Below are 21,521 nucleotides of genomic sequence, written 5' to 3'. Positions count from 1 at the left end.
ATTTCAGAGTAATTTACCCACTTGAAAAGTTGGTTATAAGGCAGTTGATTTTAAGAAGAAAGTTTATTATCGAGTAGGCATTAGGTTTTATTTAAATTTCATTAAAGGAAAGAGATGTCTAAAATATCTCATTGTAATCCAATTGGAGTTTTTGTTAAAATATATTTAAAAGGAATTGAAAAGTAATGAGAAGACTAGAAATTGAAATAAGTGTTTTCTTCCTTTATTTTAGCATGGTAATTGGTATTGTGTCACACGGAGATGGGTGCGCGAAAAAAGGAAAACCAAGTTTATACTCAAACGTCTGGTATTTTCGTAATTGGATACGAAAGAATGTGGAAAAATTTGTATATAATTATTGTAACTAGTACATGTACAAAACAACAACCAAGTTTCACGATGATTCATAAATAAATGCAAAACAAAGATAACAAAAATTAGCAATATTAAATACATATGTTTTTAATTATTGTTATTGCTTTTAATTCCTGGATAACAAGGCGGTACAAAAATTGTAAAAAGTATTTGAATTTAATATTGTTTTTATTGCCCCTGTCTCCCTGTTTTAGATCCATGTGTCTCTAAACTTTTCAATGGCGAGAGACTACACTGACAAAGCACATCGTTTTCAGTAATCGCCCCAGCCTTTAAATATATGTACAAGTTTTCTAGTCTAGGAGCTAATTCAAATCAAATGAAAAGTTGAATACTATTTTTTAACCGACTTCAAAAAAAAGAGGAGGTTATCAATTCGGCCGGTATGTTTTTTTTTTTTTTTTTTTTTTTATGTATGTACACCGATTACTCCGTGGTTTCTGGACCGATTTACGTGATTCTTTTTTTGTTCGATGCGGGATGGTGTCGAATTGGTCCCATAAAAATTTTATTCGGATAGGCCCAGTAGTTTTTATTTTATGAGCATTTTTGTCTGTATTTGTAAATGTTGCAAGTGCAAGTTTGAAGTCGGTTGTTTTTAACGCAGTTATTGACTTGTCATTCCGTAAACGACTGCAAATGTAAGATTGGTTGAAATGAATTTTTATATTCGTAACAAATAAACATATCCACATTCTACATTCTTCAGCGCGCAGTTTCACACTTTGTAGAAACATGTATCTACGGATCAAGCTTCTGGGAATTCTACAGAGTCTATATGGTAATAGTCACCGGAATTATGCATGGAGCAGTACTTGTTCAAAAAATACTTCGTGTTTAGTTTAATCCACCTGAAACAATACAAAATGTAGTTTTATTATAATTTCTGTTTTATTAGAATTACAAAATTATCCTCGAATTTATTTATAAGATGTAAATTTGAAATTTAGTTTCAGAGAGTCTCCGTATTTGTATTTATTGATATGATTTAATGTAGGCTCAGTAATTAGAAAGATGAATGAATAGAACTGTAAGTATTTGTTATATTAAATCAGGCGATTTCTGTCGTGTGGATACTAAAAACCAACACCCCGCATTGCGCCAACATGCAGTAGGTACCTACGTACGGTCTACGCCAAACATAAACAATGGCAAAAATTATCAAAGTTTACTTTAACAAAATCACATGACTTGAAAGATGTGACCTGTCTCATCTAATAGAATTATTATTACATAAATGGTAAGCAAGATGAGTTAATATTTACACTTTGGCTTCTCGAACTCAATATTTTAGATAAGGTAGGTACCTACGTACGTCATTGTTGATAATTACGTCCCGCTTAACCTGTATAAACATAGACCATTTGTGACAAAGTTTTATTTCATGTATTACATTAATTGTTAAAGATGAGATAAGTTTTTTAATAAGGAACATAGAGCCAGCTCTATATCCATCTATACATAGAATGTTGTAAAGTTTGATGTTCAAATAATTAAAAGTTTTATTTATTTGGAAAAAAATGCTATGAAAACATTTAATCAATGCCAGCAGGACTCCTTTACATTAACTTACTTATTAAAGTAAGAAATATTTGTAAGGATAGCGGAATAAGGTCCCTTGCCACTTGTTCCACCGGCAGAGAGGATACCGACGAGGGATTTGTTGAAAATCGCACCTCCACCGTTGTCACTCAGGTTCCGTTGCTGAAAAATAGTACCTATTAGAAATATATTTTCATAAACTTACATTTAGTAAGGTACTCTACCTTTAAGTAGTAGTAGAAATCTATACATATAATAAAATCGTAGGAAAGTCAAAACTGTACATTGAATATTTTTTTAAAAGAATACATAATCCATGATCTATAATCGATATAGAAGCCAAAAACATAGTTTTTAGAATTTTTGTCTGTTTGTCTGTTTGTCTGTTTGTCTGTTTGTCTGTATGTTTGTCCAGGCTAATCTCGAAAAGTACTGCATAGATTGACTTCAAATTTTGCATGAATATTACTAACAGGTCGGGTGAGGCTTTTTTAAACATATTATCATGCTATCACCTCCGGGGGAGGAGCTGTGAACCTTTTTTTTTCTTACGTATTACGTGTATTACGACAGCGTACAATCTAAAGACTCATGTTTAAATGTTGGTTTCGAGTAAGCCATGCTATTATCTAGCTTTACACAATAAAAACTATGTCATTTACGTAATTTGGGCAGAGAATCAGTTTAATGAATTTATTAGTATACAAATTTGAAACAGCGCCATCTATGAGATTTCGTAAAAATCAAATCAATTTACATGTTAACACTACTGAACACAATGTTAAAAATTAATAATTTAAATATAATTATGTTATTTATTTATTTAACTCTTTAACCCATATCTTCCCTTCCCTATAAGGTGCGCTTATAATTCGTGTGAATATACTACATTTTTAAAAGTGAGGGTAGATGTTTATTATTTTAAGTCAAACTAGACACCATTAAAGTTAATCTAATATTGATTGTGTTCATTGGTTACATTTTTAAAAATCTTCGTGTTTTAAAAATTCGATAACGAGGCGGGACTCGAACCAGCATTCTTTAGTGGTCGAATTTTTTCTATTCTTTATAAATTTATTGTTTATGAATTTATATATAAACAATAATACAAAAAGGTTAGTTCGTTGATAATTATTATTCCTTCATCATTTACATGTTGTAAGTAAAAATTTACTTTGACTGTTAATACTTTTGTTCAGTATTTACCTGTATGATTATTGCTTGGTAATTAATATATTTTCATGTCGTATACCTAATTAAAAACATAAGTTTGATGTGAAACTAGCTGGATTTATTTTTACACACTCACAGTCTTATATTTTGTGTTAATGTTAAAATAGTATTTATAGTGTAAATCATAATATTTTTTCACAATTAAAAATATTTCCTTTTTTTGATGGTGTTGGCATCGAATTAAACCGCGCTGTCGTTTCGTTCACAAAAAGTGAAGTTATGAGGACCGAATATGTAGCCGCCTCAACTTACGGAAACGAGAGTAACCTGCGTTGTCTGTTAGTTATTGTATAGTCGAATTTAACGTTACATGGAAATTGGCATCTAATTATATGAATAATACTTATATTAAATCTGTAGAGGTCAATTCTGTACATGAAATATATTTCCTAAATAACTATCACGAGGTGATTAGGGATCGACACTGACGCCAAAAATGTTTGTCCGTCTGTCTGTCTGTATAACCGTTATAGAAACAAAAACTACTCGACGGATTTAAACGAAACTTGGTACAATTATTAGTATGAAAGAAATGTTCTCCATATTATATAAAAAATATCTCCCGACATCATAATTAATGTCTATCTTTTATGGTTGAGCTTAGGAGTTCAAAGCTTTCTGATTATATTTGTCTACTAGCTGTGCCCGCGACTTCGTCCGCGTGGAATAGTGACTATGGGACCTATGACCATGGGCTCAGGGTGGGGCAACAATAATTGTTTTTATTTTCATGCTTCCACTCCCACGCCCACTCCCAGGCCCACGCCAACGCCCACGCCCACTCCCCTTCACAATTGGTACTTACCAGATCAAAGCCAGGGTAAGCGCCCCACCCAGCCCCACCGTGGCTACGCCCATGCTGAATTACTACTTAACATACAATTATTGAGTAAATACGTACTACCATAAATAATTAAAAGAATTGTTATTAAAATTTCTTACTAAACTGAGCTAAAAAACTTACGTACCAACTTATTAAAGAAAATCAAGAAATGAAATGCCTATCCTATACCAAATAGTTACTACATAATATTGTAATTAAAAATTATGATTAGTATATAATATCGAAAATCAAAAAAGAAATGCCTAACTAATTCTACGTAAAATTTCTTTTAAATTATGTCATATTATTTTTTAGGAACCAGGGTTCTCGAATTTAAAATATTACAATTTTTCCTACAGTAGGGCTTGTATACGTAGTATATTATTATTAGTCTGTGGTAGGGCGACGAATGTATTTTCGCATAGTAACGGAGGGGAACTCGCGGGGGGTCAAGTGATGCGGGCCACGTACCACAAACATGCTTAGTTTGTTGTACCGAGCGCGAAAGAAAGTCATCGTGTTTTTAGTAAAATTACTATGTAAACTAACGTAATTTAATACTTAGGTACATATTATACAGGGTGTAATCGTTAAGTGTGCACAGGCGATTTTTCCGTAAGTATTACAGATAACAAAAAAACTTTAAACTGATATCGAAAGTACTAAACCTAATGAGTAAAATGGCCGTAATAAATTTTTAAAAATAAATCGAGAAATATCAAAAAGATTATCTTTAAACCCTCACATACATTAAGTATGAAATATGAATATCCCATATACATTTAATATGAAAGATTTTAGCTTTATTTTTCTTTTTTGGTTTTCTGCTTTAATTGCTTCGCAAATTTGAAGTGGCATTTTCCACACTTTTTCCGGACATTTTCACGCATTTTCCGGATATTTTCCGGGGATTTTCCGAGCATTTTCCGGGCATTTTCCAGGCATTTTCCACGGTTTTTCCGGACATTTCCACGCGTTTTCCGGATATTTTCCAGACATTTCCCTGGCATTTTCCGGTTATTTTCCGGGACTTTCCAGACATTTCCCGGGGATCTTCCGAGCATTTCCCGGATATTTTCCGGACATTTTCACGCATTTCCCGAGCATTTCCCAGGCATTTTCCGGTTATTTTCCGGGAATTTCCCAGGCTTTTCCGGGGATTTTCCGAGCATTTCCCGGGGATTTTCCAGACATTTACAAAAAAAGAAAAAGAAAGCTAAAATCTTTCATATTAAATGTAGGTATATGGGATATTCATATTTCATACTTAATGTATGGGAGGGTTTAAAGATAATTTTTTTGATATTTCTCGATTTATTTTTAAAAATTTATTACCGCCATTTTACTCATTAGGTTAAGTACTTTCGATATCAGTTTAAAGTTTTTTGTTATCTGTGATACTTACGGAAAAATCGCCTGTGCACACTTAACGATTACACCCTGTATAATGATGCGCTCAAACTGTTAATCTACATTTAATTTAGATTATTATTTGAATTACTAAGTAATGTAGAATTTAAATCAAATTCATGTTTTCCTCAGATTTTCGATGTCCTCCGATTTTAAGATTTTCTTATCAGAGTATTCAATTTTAATGTAGTTTATTTTTATAAGAGACAATTAAGAACATTCAAAAATAAAGTGTCACGTATTTTTTTTAAACGACGAATGACAAAAAACGACGTAATCGCGGACGAAGTCGCGGGCAACAGCTAGTATGACTATATTCTCATAAACGTGCGTGTTTAGATCGTCCACGGTCCAACCCATCAAGTGAGTCTCGTTAATTTAGTAATATTATAAGATTAATCGAATCGGTGGTAAATGTTAAAAATGTTATGACGATTCATAACTGCTTTTAAAAGAAGTCTAATTGAATAAATAAATGTTTGAGTTTGAATTTAATCCATACTCTTGGATAGAGACGGACAGGCTAATCTGGTGCTTTCAATAACATCTAACTCATAACCTAAATACTATCATACAAAATATACCTAATAATAAGTGACTTGATTTCCTTCCGACCTACTTACCGGATTATATCTCACACAAAAGTTTGAGGGCGTTATCAGATGTCCGTACTGTTTCTGACATTCCTATTTCTCCATGACTGCCATCACGGAACAGAGCGGCATATTTTGGTACTTAACTGCCTTCTCCTTTAAGTGCATTATAAATATGAGTATTCGACAACATTTAGATATGTGAAATAGCATTAGGGTTGGGAATAGTTACTATTTTGTTAAAAACGATTTTAAAACTAACGAGCGTTTTGGTCTAATGTTTAACGAGTAAAAGCACAAACGCAAGCATGGCGAAGCTTTTTTCTATTGCCAAAGTTAAACTATTAAAAAAAATATACCGCAACCACATACGTGACATACCTATAACGTATACAACAAAATTTTATAGGTTAGCACATTCGCTTTAAGCTGTGCGCATTTCGCCGAACAAGCGCCGAGCATTCGAATTCGAACGTTGCATTTCGAACCAGGAAATGTATTTGGTGTTTGAGCTTTTGCCTTGTAGGTTTTATGTACCAGTATTTAAAATGTAAAATTGCATGGAAATGCTCGAGGAAATGCTCAAGTATAAGTAAAGGAAAATATAAAAGATAAAAATTGAGTTTCGTGTTCAGAGTATGGCCACAGAATATAATAGTAGCTAAACGCTATAGAACGGACACTCTCCGCCTCCCGCCAAAATTAAACACTTACCTCACCCCGCGCGATCGTGATTAAAATGGGCCACATTTTTCTGCAAGGACGATACGCAACGAAGATTGACAACATTAATCAAATTGACTTAAAATAATTTTATTATTTTGGATTTTATCGTTATTCGTAGAAAATGGTTAGATATTGTGCTGTTTACGGATGTATTTCGCTTTTTTTACGCTAGTCACAAATGTGCCAACCATAAAGCGCACACATTTGCAGTCTCTACAGTGTGACTGTCAAAACGATAATTTTGTATGGAGTGTCCGGGGTGTGGTATGGCTACATTTTATTTGAGACCCAACGAGCACTTAACCTAACCCTGAAAGGTAAAATGGTTCCTTTGTTATTTCGCCATGTCGGTACTTATGTGTGACAATAGGCGATGTAGATACTGAAGTTGAATTATTTATAGTCCCCTTAGCTAGCCAAACATACCGATATCGTAGTATATTATTATTAGTCTGTGCCGATATCTCTGAATTTGGCAAGCAATATTGTTATTTTTATTGCAGCGCCATCTAGTTACTGTACAAAGAACTCGTAGAAATTTATTGGCTTTGAATACTGAAAACTTTTAGAACATAGTAAGTTTCGCTATTTATAAAAGATGACGCTGTAATATAAAATGCTAAGAGATTGAAACTTCCGCTTGGATCTAATAAAGATCGCAAAACGTATGGTTAGGGAGCCAGGTGCAAATTGGGTTCATTATTTCCTCTCAAGAGATAATTCGTCAGAAGCATCAGAGTATAGTATTATAAAGCCTCGTGAACGTCAGCTGGCGCTCGGTTGGGGGGGTGAGCGGTTGTAGTCTCCCACGCACGTAGGAAAAAAAATACATTCATTCATTCATTTCCTCTCAGCTAAAAATTTGTCAAATTGTAGCTAACCCAATATCTCAACGAAAAAAAATAATCAGCTGGTTACAACATGGTGTATTATACGTCAGCTGGTGTCTCGAACATGAAAGTTAAATTTAAAGAAAAATTTATTTTCCGTGATTTCCTCTCAAACAAAAATTTACCTGATGATAGCTTATATGTAACTGTGGATAAATATATAGGTCAGCTGGCTGTATCTTGGTGGAAAAACCGTCAGCTGATACGGGAGGCTACAACCGCTCTTCCCCCCAACCGAGCTCCAGCTGACGTTCACGAGGCTTCATAATACTATACTTTGATGCATTTTACTAATTACCGCTTGAGAGGAACTTGGTCATAAAATCTGTTCCTGGCTCCCGTACCAGTACTGGGCCTCCCCATCCATAAACGTTTAGAAGTGTATTGACATGAAATGCGACATCAGCTTCGATTAACATGGCTTTCTGTACACCGCCACCGTCTTCAAAATTGACATGATCCTGTAATGATTGTGAAATTATTTTGCAAGTACATTTATCTATGTAAGTATGTATCAATACAATCCCGGTAATAAGGTGATTTTATTTCAAATAATAATCGTGTTCCAAGTACTTACATACATATACATTTTTTCCTATGTTATTCGTATTATAGAGTTGTGCTACGTATACAATTTTTTTATCATATAACTAAAGATAACTAAATACTTATTAATTATTTTTATTAATCTAATTATTTTTCACTGAATTCCTTTAAATGTTTTTTTATAAAGTATCGTGAAAGAGCTGTTAGTGCACAGGTGCTATACATAGTTAAAAAGTTGGCAACCTTTGTACATTGAGCTCAAGAAATAAGATCAACTTTTTAGTATAAATTTTAGGAGCTTAGAGGTGGCATCTCTGAAATTATAACAAATGGCATAAAATAGTGCCTACGTTATGCTTACTGTTATTCGTTTATATTTTAGTAGGATATTATTTTGTTACTACGGTTTTATATTTTCTGATACGATTATTCTACCTAATTGGATAGGTACAAAATAACATTAGTGGCAACATGATGAATACACATTTGTAACAAATTAAAGATTTTACAAGTCTCTAGTACTATTTATTATTTCACTTAATTTTTCATCATTAAATTTCAGGGAGGTTAATGGCCCAATTACTTACCTTCAAAACCAACATTGCAATGTCATTATCGATTTTGTTCAAGTGTCTAAAATATTCGTGCGTTTTCATTTCGATAACTGTTATAACTTGTCTGAAAAAATCATATTAATATAAAATATATAGGATACTACAATATAAAAATGTATAAGACAAAATATGTCGGAAAAACCTCAGTTTATTACGTATTTTTCCTTTCACCATGCCAGGATCAAGATCGGGCACGAAGGAATTAATAACATACGTGAAACTTTCATCGTACTTACAGGGATAAGGAAAAACTTGGGCAAATAGAATCGTGACCATATTTTGTATAAATCAACGTCTCCCTCACCTTCCTCTCGCACAATTTAATCTCATGTCAGATATTTTTTGTGGGGACACAAAGATAGATCGTTATTTATATCTTTTTGACCGTGATTAAATATTGCAAAATATTATGGTATGATAATGATAACTTCTTTCACTAAATATTGGCGGCTATGTTTAGAAACCTCCTTCTCAGAAATAATTAAAACAAAAAAAAATTGACCGACTACGTACATTATAGTTTATACGAGAATAAATCAGGAAGAAAAATAAAATTACAGAATATAACAAAATTCTCACGAGAAATTATAATAACAATAAAATCTAAAAACTAAACATGAACTCCATAATTCACAGAACAACTTATTACACAGGAGTCATTAGTTTCGCAAATTACCTATAGGCTATACTTATATATCTACATTCTAATCGAGTTTGAGACATCTTTATTGTCATCGGAAATTAAGGCCTTCCCTCTAAATGCCTTACCCATTAGCTGTTATCGATTCAGCGCCTACTTTCACAGTAATCGTCTCGCCTTTGTATCTTGCGAAGCAGCTAGCCGCCGTAACAACAATCCTGCTGCCCGTCAAACTTCCAGAACAATACCATGTACTATAAACTATTAAAACGTGATGCGGTATTTCTGTTATATTTGCGAGCAGATCACGTTCAGAGGTAGAGGAATATGGAATAAGTCCCGTCGCTGGCAAGTAACGATACGACGACGCTTCAGGCAGTATGAATAAGATATACGCAAACCTGAAAATAAAGTTAGTGTTGAATAAAAACTACATTTTATATTTTGTATTCTATTGTACAGATATTCCGGCACTTGTTATTGTGGTGAAATTTATTCGTCAGAATGATTTTCATAATATTCTATTTCTTTACTTATTATAAAAATAAAATAAATTTTTGGCATAATACTTAAAAGCATATTGCTTAAAAGATAAAACAAAATATCATTTTTTGCAAACAAAATATCATTTTATATTTGCTTCTATATTTTTGGAATACGTATCTAATTAGGTATTAATTAATTATTTTTGCTGAATCGCTTGTAAGATCCCACTGTTTCTGTTTGATGTAGATTAATTAAAGAATTCAGTGCCTGGGATTTATATTTGTTCCTTTTCTTTGATAAAAAGATAACATTGAGCCGCACCTATTCGATAAAATTTCAGATGAGCAAATCAAAAATAAATAACACGTTTTTAATGAGGTAGCAAATACAAAAAAATATATATTATTAGTTAAGAAAAATAATTTATACTAATATTATAAAGCTGAAGGGTTTGTTTGTTTGCTTGAACGCGCTAATCTCAGTTTTCTCTCGATTTGTAAAATTATTTCTTCGTTAGATAGACCATTTATCGATGAAGGCTGGCTATATCAACACGCTGACCAACAGGAGCGGAGCACTGCGGGTAAAACTGGTGTAAAATAAAAGTAAAACCATATTATATTATGAAGACGATTGTATAAGTTTTCATCCGATTTCGATATATCATAAACTTGGGTTCGAAACTATATTTTTAACGCTTCTTGGTTTGAGTTTCTGGGAATCGTTTTAAGTTACCCAACCGCTAACGATGTTTTTACACCGTGTAAAAAGTATATAATATGCGTATTTAATGTCATAATATTTGGCATACAAAAATTATACGGAACATACAATAAAACATGAATATTTTTTTGTCACATTGTTTCACACTTACCTCCGTTTTCGACAAGTCAGCTAAAATCGAATTTAAGCAGGCAACGACGCGCGTCATCTTTTGTATAAATAGAGTTACGGCATGTTTAATCATTGAGTTATTTCTTAGAAAAAATGTGTATTGCTAAACCGATAATATTATACTACAAAATAATACGAATCCTCTCCGTAGCCTAAAGTAAATTTCGAGGCTTAGACAGTAATCCCTTATGAGTTTTTGTCCGGAACGTAACAGATTTTGTTCAGAGCGGCTTCTCTTTTACTTCCTCGCCATTCCAAGTGGAACTAATCTAGTGTGCCTATTATGTACGGCGAATGAACACAGCTAGTGTTCACATTAAATCAATATTAATTTAAAAATAAACTATTCCCCCTTTAATACAAATGCTCTTCAGGTTAGTTTATCAAGCGAGTAATATGGGAGTGGCATATAATTATCGATAAAAGGTTTAACAATATAGTTCACGTCGTCTATGTTGTTATGTGAGAGTGTTTATATTAATATTTTTAGTATAAAATTTCATATATGAAATATATTATATTTTAATAAATCAGATAGTTTTGAGTTCTTAATCAGACTCATTCTAAATATTCAGTCTATACCCATTTAAGTACGCCTTTCCATTTTCAAGCAACTTATATTGTGATCTCATTTCGATATCTGTTTGAAATCTGAATAGCTTAGCTATGCGAACGTAATACCCGTATTATAAGCTTCGTATCGCAATCATGTTGTTTACTTACATAGTCATCTTCAAAGTATGAATTTTAATGGTATTGATTCGTTTCAGTTCGCCGCATAATAGCAAATATTTTTAAGAGTCGCTTGTTAGCAGCGAGATCTCGTCTCGAGACTTGATTTAAGTATGGAAGCGATAAACAAAGAGCTCTATAAAATTCCCAATCATACTTTGTAAGCTGTATAGCTGATATGGGGTTTATGCGTTCTGTTCATTGCGTAATATTTTTATTCCATGCCAGTAAATCGAGTGGTTCTTTAGGCGTTGGAATAAGATACAGTTTCGATTGCGGCGCTTCGGATGAAACATGTTAGTCACGCGTTATTATGAGTTGAAGAATTCAAGGGTACCCTGCACAGTTTGGAGGAACGTGTCTAAAACTATGTGCGTCTTTGTGCCATAATATTCTCATCACGTCCGCGGAAGGAAGTCGGACGGATTTACTTCTTTTGTTTTATAATACTAGAAAAGTGTATAAGTCAACAGTGTACTGCGAAGCTCTGGCCCGTTTATTAAATTACAGTGTGCTCATATTTTATTTACTGAAACTTAGGGGTGTTTTAATAATTCGAAAAGTAATATTTAACAAAGAAATTTTTTCTTTGCTCTGCTAATCTAAAGAAATATCTGCCAATCTTCAATCTGAACCTGATTCTGAATTCAATTTTTTCAATTCATATTTTACCTCTATTTAAATTCGATAGAGTAAGGTAATAAAGTGCAAATAAAGTTGAATTCATATTCAATTTATCTGATAAATATTTTACCCATATATATTAAATAAAAAAATACGACTCGCAACTGCAAAATGGAAATCGTTTCCAAACATACCCGTTATTAAAAGGATAAAAGAATCATGCAATAAAGTTAATTGGCTCGGTTATTTATCGTGATTGCCCCAACACTTCTGTTCATTCAAGATAAAGGTCAGTCACATCGATCAAGGATCCAGTTAGCCTTAATGATTGCAGACAAATTACCCCAAGCTTTTACTAATCGCATTGTGGTAATAACGGGCAATTATCGAAATTACAGCATCCAGAGAAACGTCTTTACAAGCGCTTTGATTTTAATCTGAATTTTAACGTTATCAAAATTGTTTCATCAAGTTATTTTGGTTGCTCAAAAAACGGGATTGGATTAATTAAAAAAGTTTTGCACGAGGGACCAGAATATTTGATTAGGTCAGGATTATAACAATTTTCCTTTGTATTAATTAATATGAAGGTTTAACTTTATATATGTGTACGCATTTTTAATATTTACTCGTATGTTTAAATTAAACTATATTAAACGTATTTGATAAAAAAACAGCGCAATAAAATGTAATTTATATAGTAAGTAAGCCATCAGTCGTATAAAATAATTTGAAGAAATGTAAAATTTATTTTTTTCTTGGATGATATTATTGTTCTATTTGAAACACTGGTTGCAACTGCGTTTGTTGTTATACGTCTTTGAGTTATACAGTTATCTTGTTAGTTTTATCAGCCCAACTGGTAGAGAAAAATAAAGGTTTCAGTCTAGCAGATCTGAGGTCAATGAAAGCTTAATGGACTTGCATGAAATGCATGAAACAACTTAAAAATCTTTTCTATTAAGCAAATTAAACTATTTACAAACAACATGTACACTTCAATGTTCATAGACATCTGTTTTATTTTGCATATGGAATACGAATAATAATATTATCTTGTACAAGAACTTTTATATAAAACCTCAGTTGTATAAATTGCATCTATGCATTGAAAAGGTTGAGTTTTTCTCCGCAGGATCATTACTCCTCTGCGCTCTTCCAGCTATTTGGTTCGTATCTCGAGTGTTTCAAACAAAAGTTTTTAAACAAAAGCTGCTGAAGTTTTTGCAGTAATATGAAATGAATGCGGGGCTTTTGGATCTCCCGCTTTTATATCCTGCCTGTTTTATCTTTGTTTATTAGAGTATGTATTAAAAATTAATGATATCATCATTGGCAGAAAAATGTACTTTACATATATTTAGATCAATACTAGTGCAAACTATTTATTGATTTAAATTTATTTGCCATATATGTTAGGAAAACTTTTGTTTATTTGATGATGTGGTTTATTCTAATAAATAATAAGAATCAAGTTTAAATATGTTATGACATCATAAAATAAATACTATAACTTACGTGAGGCGAAGGAATAAGATGTTTCCACGAAAGTGTTTTCCTTTCATTGAACGATGAAAAGCAAACTAAACAATACGAATTGACTTTCTAGCGCTTTCTTCATTTAAAGACCGCGTTGAGTCATTGGTTGCTTTTTTAAGTTCATTTATTATATGATATTGTCCAGTAGTAGTTCCAATAGAAGTTCCAAGTTATAGAATGAACAAAATGGACCTTTAAATATAAATATAAGATAAAAATACATAAAGCTCAATCTATTGCTTCTATTGTCAATATTGCCCTAAAAGTATTATTTTCCTTGGTACAGAGATTACGAACTTAGTTTTAATCCCTTAATTTATAATTTTTAAACAAATAGAAATTGTTGGATAGAACGATATTAAAGTCTATTCATTTGTATTTGCACAATATAATTGGGTTATAATTCTATGAGCTTTGTTGATATATGTATTTCATATAGCTTGACAAAACATGTTGCAGTCTTCATACTTATTACTAAAACAAATTACTCTGAAATGATAGTTTCAGTGTGGTTTCAGTTTGAAATAAGTTTTAGAAGCAGCATTTTGAAAAATGTTTTTTTATATTCTTCCTACCTACTTAAAATACAACATATGAAGAGTATATATATGTTATTACAATTACAATAATTCTTCGACGCAGCTGTGAGATGTGCATAAAAAAGGTTTTCTTTGAAGTAGCCCATCGTCGTCTGTGTTGTCAAATATTTTGTTTACATAATGTGGGCGAGCTACGCGGCGACACGCGAGCTCTCGTAGCTTGCGGCAGTCACGCGAAGGCCTTCGACTGTAGCAGACCGCTACGTCAACCGCCTACGAGGACTACGCGGCTACGTGATGTGGACTTCGTGCCTCTTTTTGGCACTGTTCGTAACAGTTCAAGGACGTGCGGTAAGAATGACTTTACTATTTTATTGCTTTCTTCAAATATATTTTGTAATAATAAACAGCGTTTAAACTATTCTATCTTATTCTTATAACTAAAATTATAATTAATATATAAAATTCCTCGGAAGGACTAACTTATTTGGGTGACACCATAAAGCAAACTTAAAAAATTGTTACATAACTAAATATTTATTTTGAAAGATTAAATTTTCTAATAAAGTTATATTATGTTGTAGTGTTAATATACATTTAGCATTATTGGAATTAAAGCAAGAAAAAAGTATGTATTCAAATAAATCTGTGCCTAACTGTTATTAAAAAAACAACATTTAAGATATTTTGAACATAAATTTTAAAATTAACATTTAAGGAACCTTATACTTATAATTATTATTTTTATATTATACACGTTTTAAGTCGGGGAATTATTGTGTAAAATAAAGTACCTAATAATATAATAATAATAAATAAATAAATAATAATAAATAATGTAATAAAAATATATAATAAATAATTAAATAAAACAAAGATTTCCACGTGTCCTTGTTTGATCCTGAAAAAAATCAATGATTCTAAAAATATACATCTATAAATAGGAATATGAAAAAAATTCCATTTGAAAAGGAATATGTGAGAACAAAAATAAAATTAAGTTAAGGACAAACAAGATTTATAATAAAGACGTAAATCAGATGCGGGTACGGTACCTCTCTTCATACGGGTTACGAATCAGAAATAAAAACTTATTATGATAATATGAATATTGAGATTTCATCAGTCCTTACATCATTATAAGCTTTTTGATTTAATTTGAGTTGATTTATGGACGTGTCGCTTCTTTTAAGGACACTTAGAAACCATTCTTTTAAGAGTGTCTATAAAAGAATTTTTATAAAGAACGTACCCTCTCATTAACATTATTAGACATTAGACAAATTGGACAATAAAGAAATAAGGAATAGAGAAGTGAAAGAGGTGAAAATTAAAACAGTTCATCCAAAATATGATTAGTAAAGTATTCGTTCAAAAATAATATATTATCTTATGCCGCCAATAATCTTATACAGTTTTCTTAGCGATATCTGCATGCGCTCAATTGTTTTAATCCAATTAAATATTCTCTTGTACTTAACTATTAATAACTAATTAGCAAGGCCGACATGATAAACCAGGTCTCTTAGACCACATTATATGAGATATCTTGAAGAGGCTTAAGCGTCCTCTATACATGATACAGCGTCTCAAAAGGAATTGAGTCAATGAATATGTAGCACTTAAAACTGAATCGCTCTTCAGAATTTCATGCAAACGCCATTTATAGATAATTATTATGCGCAAAGTTTAACATGTAGAAGTTGTAAGCATTGAAATGTATGAAATGAGTTGACTGTAGACTAGATAACGCGTTTTGAGATAGCTATTTTGTTCGATAAGAATATCCGAGAAATGTATCCGCGATTTCTTCAAATCCAAAGCTTTTAAATTGTCAGGAGAACGGGTGGAAAATCAATACAGCAAAAAGGCTAATAAGTTGTTTTAATCTTAATCCTAGTTCTTTAAATGAAATATCTACATTATTTATATAAAGCGCAGAAATAATCTCTGATAACACACGGGGTTAAACGATATTATTTTTATAAGATTCTATGAATATTAATTTCGATCCGAACACATTTTCAATCAAATTTAAAATGACTTATGCCAAGTCGATCGTTAAAAGTGCTGCTATCAGTTTATATTGAATCCATTTTCAATTTACCGGAATGGTTTAATCAGAAATCTAAACCTCAATAACAAACATCACATTGTTACTAGATTGTATGTCAATTAGATTATTAATTTTAAAACACAAGCACACAATAATTGGCTTTACTATACATATGTATTTAGTATTATTATTTTTAATAGTAGCTGTAAGGTTAACCTACCTTTTATGAATTAAAATGAAATAAGCTCAAGCATAATAACCTATATAACAACTTACTCCTTGTTTAATGCTTAATTCAAAACACAAACAATAGTATCTTCAAATTTGATCGCCATAGAATCGATTGTTGAGTTTGCTTTATGGGATTCTGGAAAATTGAAGTACAAACAGCGTCTCGCGCTCCGATATCGTCAAACGGAAATCCTGTTTTATAGCGGAGCCGAGATGAAATCATAAAACAAAAATTGATGAAATGACATTGCTCCATTTATCACATTTTCTGTCTTACGCCCGAATTACTTATTTCATTTCGAATTGGATAGAAAAGCGTAAAGACAAATTGCTAAATTAAATTCGTTATTTGAGTAGGTACTTCTTTAATACTTCATTTAGTACTTGAAGGACTAAATGTTGTTTAATATAAATTAAGAATTACGCTCTACATATTAAAGATTAGAGTATATTGTATTTTTAGTATTTAAACTGTCAGCTTATTTTTCAGGTCGCAGAAATTTAAGCTAAAATTACATGTTTATAACGCGTCTTACATATTTTGCAGACTTATCAATATTCAGGACTCATATAAGTTGGTTTTGGCATAAGATATTTTGTTCAAACTCCATTATAATATTATATCTTATTCAAATACAACTTTTATTTTAAAAAGAAAAGGTTAGTTCAAGTCTTATGACGGATATAATGCGATTGTAATTCTAGACCAAGAGAATAAACTAATTAACTACATTAAAAATATTTATATAATAGTCTTATAAGTAATAATTTCTAGAAATATTCTGTGTATACAGAGAAATTTAATTCATTATGAGTATAAAATTAAATTACCTGGTCTTTGTTTTCAAATGCTTGTTTCTTTCCAGTCTCATCGATACATCAAAATTAATCCATATCCGTTCAAGCTGCTAACATACATTCAGAAATGTTCTTGTATTTATAATATTAATATGGATTGCAACATGAGCCCCGCGATAATGCTACGTGTAATCTGCATAGGGTTTGAATTATGCATCGTTTTGAATGATAATGGCTTCTAAAATAACAATGACTATATGTATAGGTATATTAAGAAGAGCTGGAACGTCAACACATTTAATACATTGCACATGTTAGGCCGGGAGATACTGACACAAAATTTCGGGTCATTTGTAACAGGATGGCGGTCTAGAGGGGTCTTAGTACACAATGACAAAAAGAAAAATGATGGTCAGAACGCTGGTACCGGCGGACTAGTCGCGTGGGCGTTAGTCACACTCGTCGGATAAATAGCGAAAGTCCAACGATTTGTAACAAATAAATTTTAGAATTTACCGATAGCCCTTAAAAAAGATGTAGGCGGTAGGGTCATGCCATACTTTGACGATGTGACTTACAGTCCGCCATACCGACGTGAATGCGTTGATTTAAAAAAAAACAATTCAACCATTTGTACCGGGCTAACTTTTGCACAGGTAACCATCGTCGTGCAGCCATTTACTAAAATCGCCATGCCATACTTTTCGGACGATTCCAAATGGTCGCCATACCGCGGAAAATCTGCAAATTTTTGAATTTTTTTTCTCGCCAAACGATTTGTACCACCCTACATTTTTTTTCAACAACTCCTGAATGAGTATAAATAGAAGTGTGATAATGCCATACCTGTGGGAGGTGACGAATGTGTATAAGATTTTTTTCTTATTGTAAGATTTTATTCGTAGTTTGAACGATTTGTAGCAGTATGGCACTAATTTTTCCCTCTATTAAAAGTATGGCAAATATAATAATGGTCACGTTGCATCATATACTTTCCAAAAATGCCGTACTGGTACAAATCGCCAATTCTTTTCATTTTTTTTACGTCTTGGCTTAAGTCTTACAATCATCCGCCCCATGTTTGCATTCTGCGATATTTTTTTCTAGATAGAATTGTATACAAACAAACAGAATATAATAATCCCATACTGTAAAAATTAATTGTACGTATTGTACAGTCGTATTTTTGAAACGTGACGAATAAATTAATTTTTCAAGTATGGCAGCACTTTTTCCCCCTACTAGAAGTATGGCAAATAAAATAATGGTCACATTTTATCAAATACTCTCCAAAAATCCAAATGCAATACTGGTACAAATTGTTTGGCGAAAAAAAATTTTTTTTTGCATATTTTCGGCGGTATGGTGGCCATTTGGAATCGTCCGAAAAGTATGGCATGGCGATTTTCGTAAATGTCTGCACGATGATGATTACCTGTGCAAATGTTAGTCTGGTACAAATGGTTGAATTGTTTTTTTTTTAAATCAACGCATCGCGTCGGTATGGGGGGCTGTAAGTTACACCGGAAAAGTATGGCATGACACTACCGCCTACATCTTTTTTATGGGCTATCGGTAAATTCTAAAATTTTTGTGTTACAAATCGTTTGACTTTCGCTATTTATCCGACGAGTTCGACTAACGCCCACGCGACTAGTCCACCGGTACCAGCGTTCTGACCATCATTTTTCTTTTAGTCATTGCGTAATAAGACCTCTGTAGAACCGCCATTCTGTTACAAATGACCCGAAATTTTGTGTCAGTATCTCCCGGCCTATGTATGTGTCATATTTTGCAATTGTTTATAAATACAGGGTGATGTAATTGGTGTAGTACGAATATCTAAAAATCTATGAAGAATTTTGTGATACAGTAAATGGAAGAAATATAGCTCATTATCACACTGTTTGTATGCATTTTCTGAGTAAATTTACTATGGTAATGTATATTATATTTTAGACCATTAGAAAGTAGATATTTCAACGAACAAAAAGCCAAACTTTTTGTAAAAAGCTGATATTTCGACGTCAGAATTTTCGATTGAAAATTAGGTTGTTTTTTTGGTAAAAAGGCGAAAAAATAAATATTTTCAATCAAATAAATTACAGTGTATTTGGGACATAATAAGGTAAGTTTTCACCAAATATCGTAGAAAAAAAATTTTTTTTGAAAAAGAAATAAAAAACCAATAACTTGGTTTTTTGAATATTTCACCTAAATTTTGAGGTTATGTGAAAAAAATGTTAATACAAAAGTTGTAGAATTTTTTATTACCTACAACTTTGCCATTGAACTTTTTTCCATAGGACTTGTAGTTTTGTTGGAAATCAAGAGAAACCATTTTTTAGCCTTAAAAGCTCCCCCCCTCCCACTTCCCGAACTCGGATTGTCTGTAATTTATTTTTCCTTTAATTTTTATCACATTCTCCTCCTTTTCTAATGGGTTTCATCCTACTACTATTTTTTTTAGGTTTTTATCATTTTGGAAGGGATTGTCCCTGGTGTATGTTGGGAGTGAGCGCACGTGTTATTTGTATTGTTTTTATGACCTGAAATTTAATTATTATTTGATAATTGAATAATTATTAATACTTTTATCCAATTGATTATTATTAGAATAAATAATTAAGTTCATCAATTGATTTACTTTTAAATTATAATTTTACAGGTAAATTATGAGAGCTTTCATAATTATATTTGCATATATTTATCTACAACGCACCCATTTTACAATTCAAGTCTAAAATGAAACTAGAGTCGCATTTATTTTTGAACATACTGTAAGTGAAATTGCATAAGTGTGAGTACTGTGAACATGCCAGCTTTCCTTAATTGACCGATAGTAGCTACTTGCTCGAATGCCGCATGCGTACAATTAAAGTTATGGGGGTATAAATGGAGCACGATAAACTATAATTGGGTAATTTAGACTTAACCGACTGTTGCGGATTATTTGCTTATCTTGTATCTAGCTTCTGATAGCAAGTTTATTCCATGTTTTTCATTTATTGAATTATTCCTATTATATAATATTATGAGGGTTCTAAAAGATATTCGAACACATAGATGGAGGTATATTTGTTATGCTATTATCACTATATTTTATAAAACAAGGTGGAGGATCTTCGTGCGGTTATTGTATGTCTTTTCGCAAATCTAAAACTACTGCACTAATTTTCATTGTTTTCACAAATGAATAGCATGAAATTTTTGGTACAATATGTAAAGTTTTGGATTACTAGGACGAATCCGTGGGCGGAAAGCTAATTTAAGTGTATAAAAGCTCAAAATCTATTAAGCTTAAAGGAGCGTAAAAAGCCTCTATATAGTTAAAGCATTAAGATTTCTCTCTAATACCTACTACACATAAACTAAACCAATATGGCTTTGAAATAAAAGTAATCTTTAGTAAATGTTCCATCCAGTTTTCCACAGAAGGCGTAATTCCAATTCTCTTCAAGGTGCAAATACTACAAACAAGGTTTCTTAGAAATCGACTGTGTATTTCTAAATCTATTTTATGTATTTTTTAAAAAGGTGTTGTTTGTTTTTAAAACACTGTGTGAAAAAAAATATGGTTTTTATAATCTGTCTGTGAATTAAAGGCGTTTTAATGGTATTTTTTCGGCAGGGAAGGATATAGATTTTTTAGTGTTTGAGAAATAAACCATAAGAGGTTAAAATAATTTGGAAAATCCAAAAGTGCACGCCTCATAATTTTTTTTTAATAAATATTTATTAATTATTATTTTTGTTTATTTAATAACAATTAAACCACATCGAATCAGACCCTGAAAAATGAAAGGGTTCTATTCCTGAGCATACTCAAGCGTAAGAGAAAAAAAAAGACTCGATTAGTAAAGTATTTCGGTCGCTATCGTGTTAACAAGAAAAAGGATCCGCACATACAGACACACGGACGTCCAAGACAGAACTTTTTTAAACTGTTTTTTAACTAGTTTAAATAACAAAAATGACATCAAAAATATCATGAACGTTAAAAATAGTGTTTTTTCTTAATATGTGTGTGTATGTATTATCTTAGGCGCGGGTCAAACACAAGCGGCGCGGGCGCGGGCGTGCCATAAGCGCACCTCTTGAATCTGTTTTGCACCACGTCCTTCTTATACATTTTGTATGAAAGAATTTTGGACAGGCGACGAGGCGGCACGCCACGGTTGCGCCGCGGGCGTACCGCAGGCGTACCGCAGGCGCGCTTCCCCCATCGCA

At 32.1% G+C, this 21,521-nt stretch overlaps 1 protein-coding gene and 1 long non-coding RNA gene across 2 annotated transcripts in view; one reads left to right on the top strand and one right to left on the bottom strand.

The window, feature by feature from the left end:
* Nucleotides 1–21,521, bottom strand: part of LOC149490293 (uncharacterized) — an 84,828-nt gene that overhangs the window by 39,656 nt on the left and 23,651 nt on the right. The window lies entirely within an intron of this gene.
* LOC149490292 (uncharacterized) overlaps nt 14,408–21,521 on the top strand; it is a 42,105-nt gene continuing 34,991 nt past the window's right edge. The window contains exon 1 of the mRNA XM_089702791.1: nt 14,408–14,557. Coding sequence (XP_089558917.1) covers nt 14,504–14,557 — 54 coding nt within the window. The 5' untranslated portion in view covers nt 14,408–14,503. The remainder of the gene's footprint in view (nt 14,558–21,521) is intronic.

This window comes from Colias philodice, chromosome 2 (genome assembly GCF_061535455.1).
Source record: "Colias philodice isolate Cphi_HAF_F1 chromosome 2, ilColPhil1 Martin Lab GWU primary, whole genome shotgun sequence".
NCBI lineage: Eukaryota > Metazoa > Arthropoda > Insecta > Lepidoptera > Pieridae > Colias > Colias philodice.
This window is presented reverse-complemented; position numbering and strand designations above follow the sequence as displayed.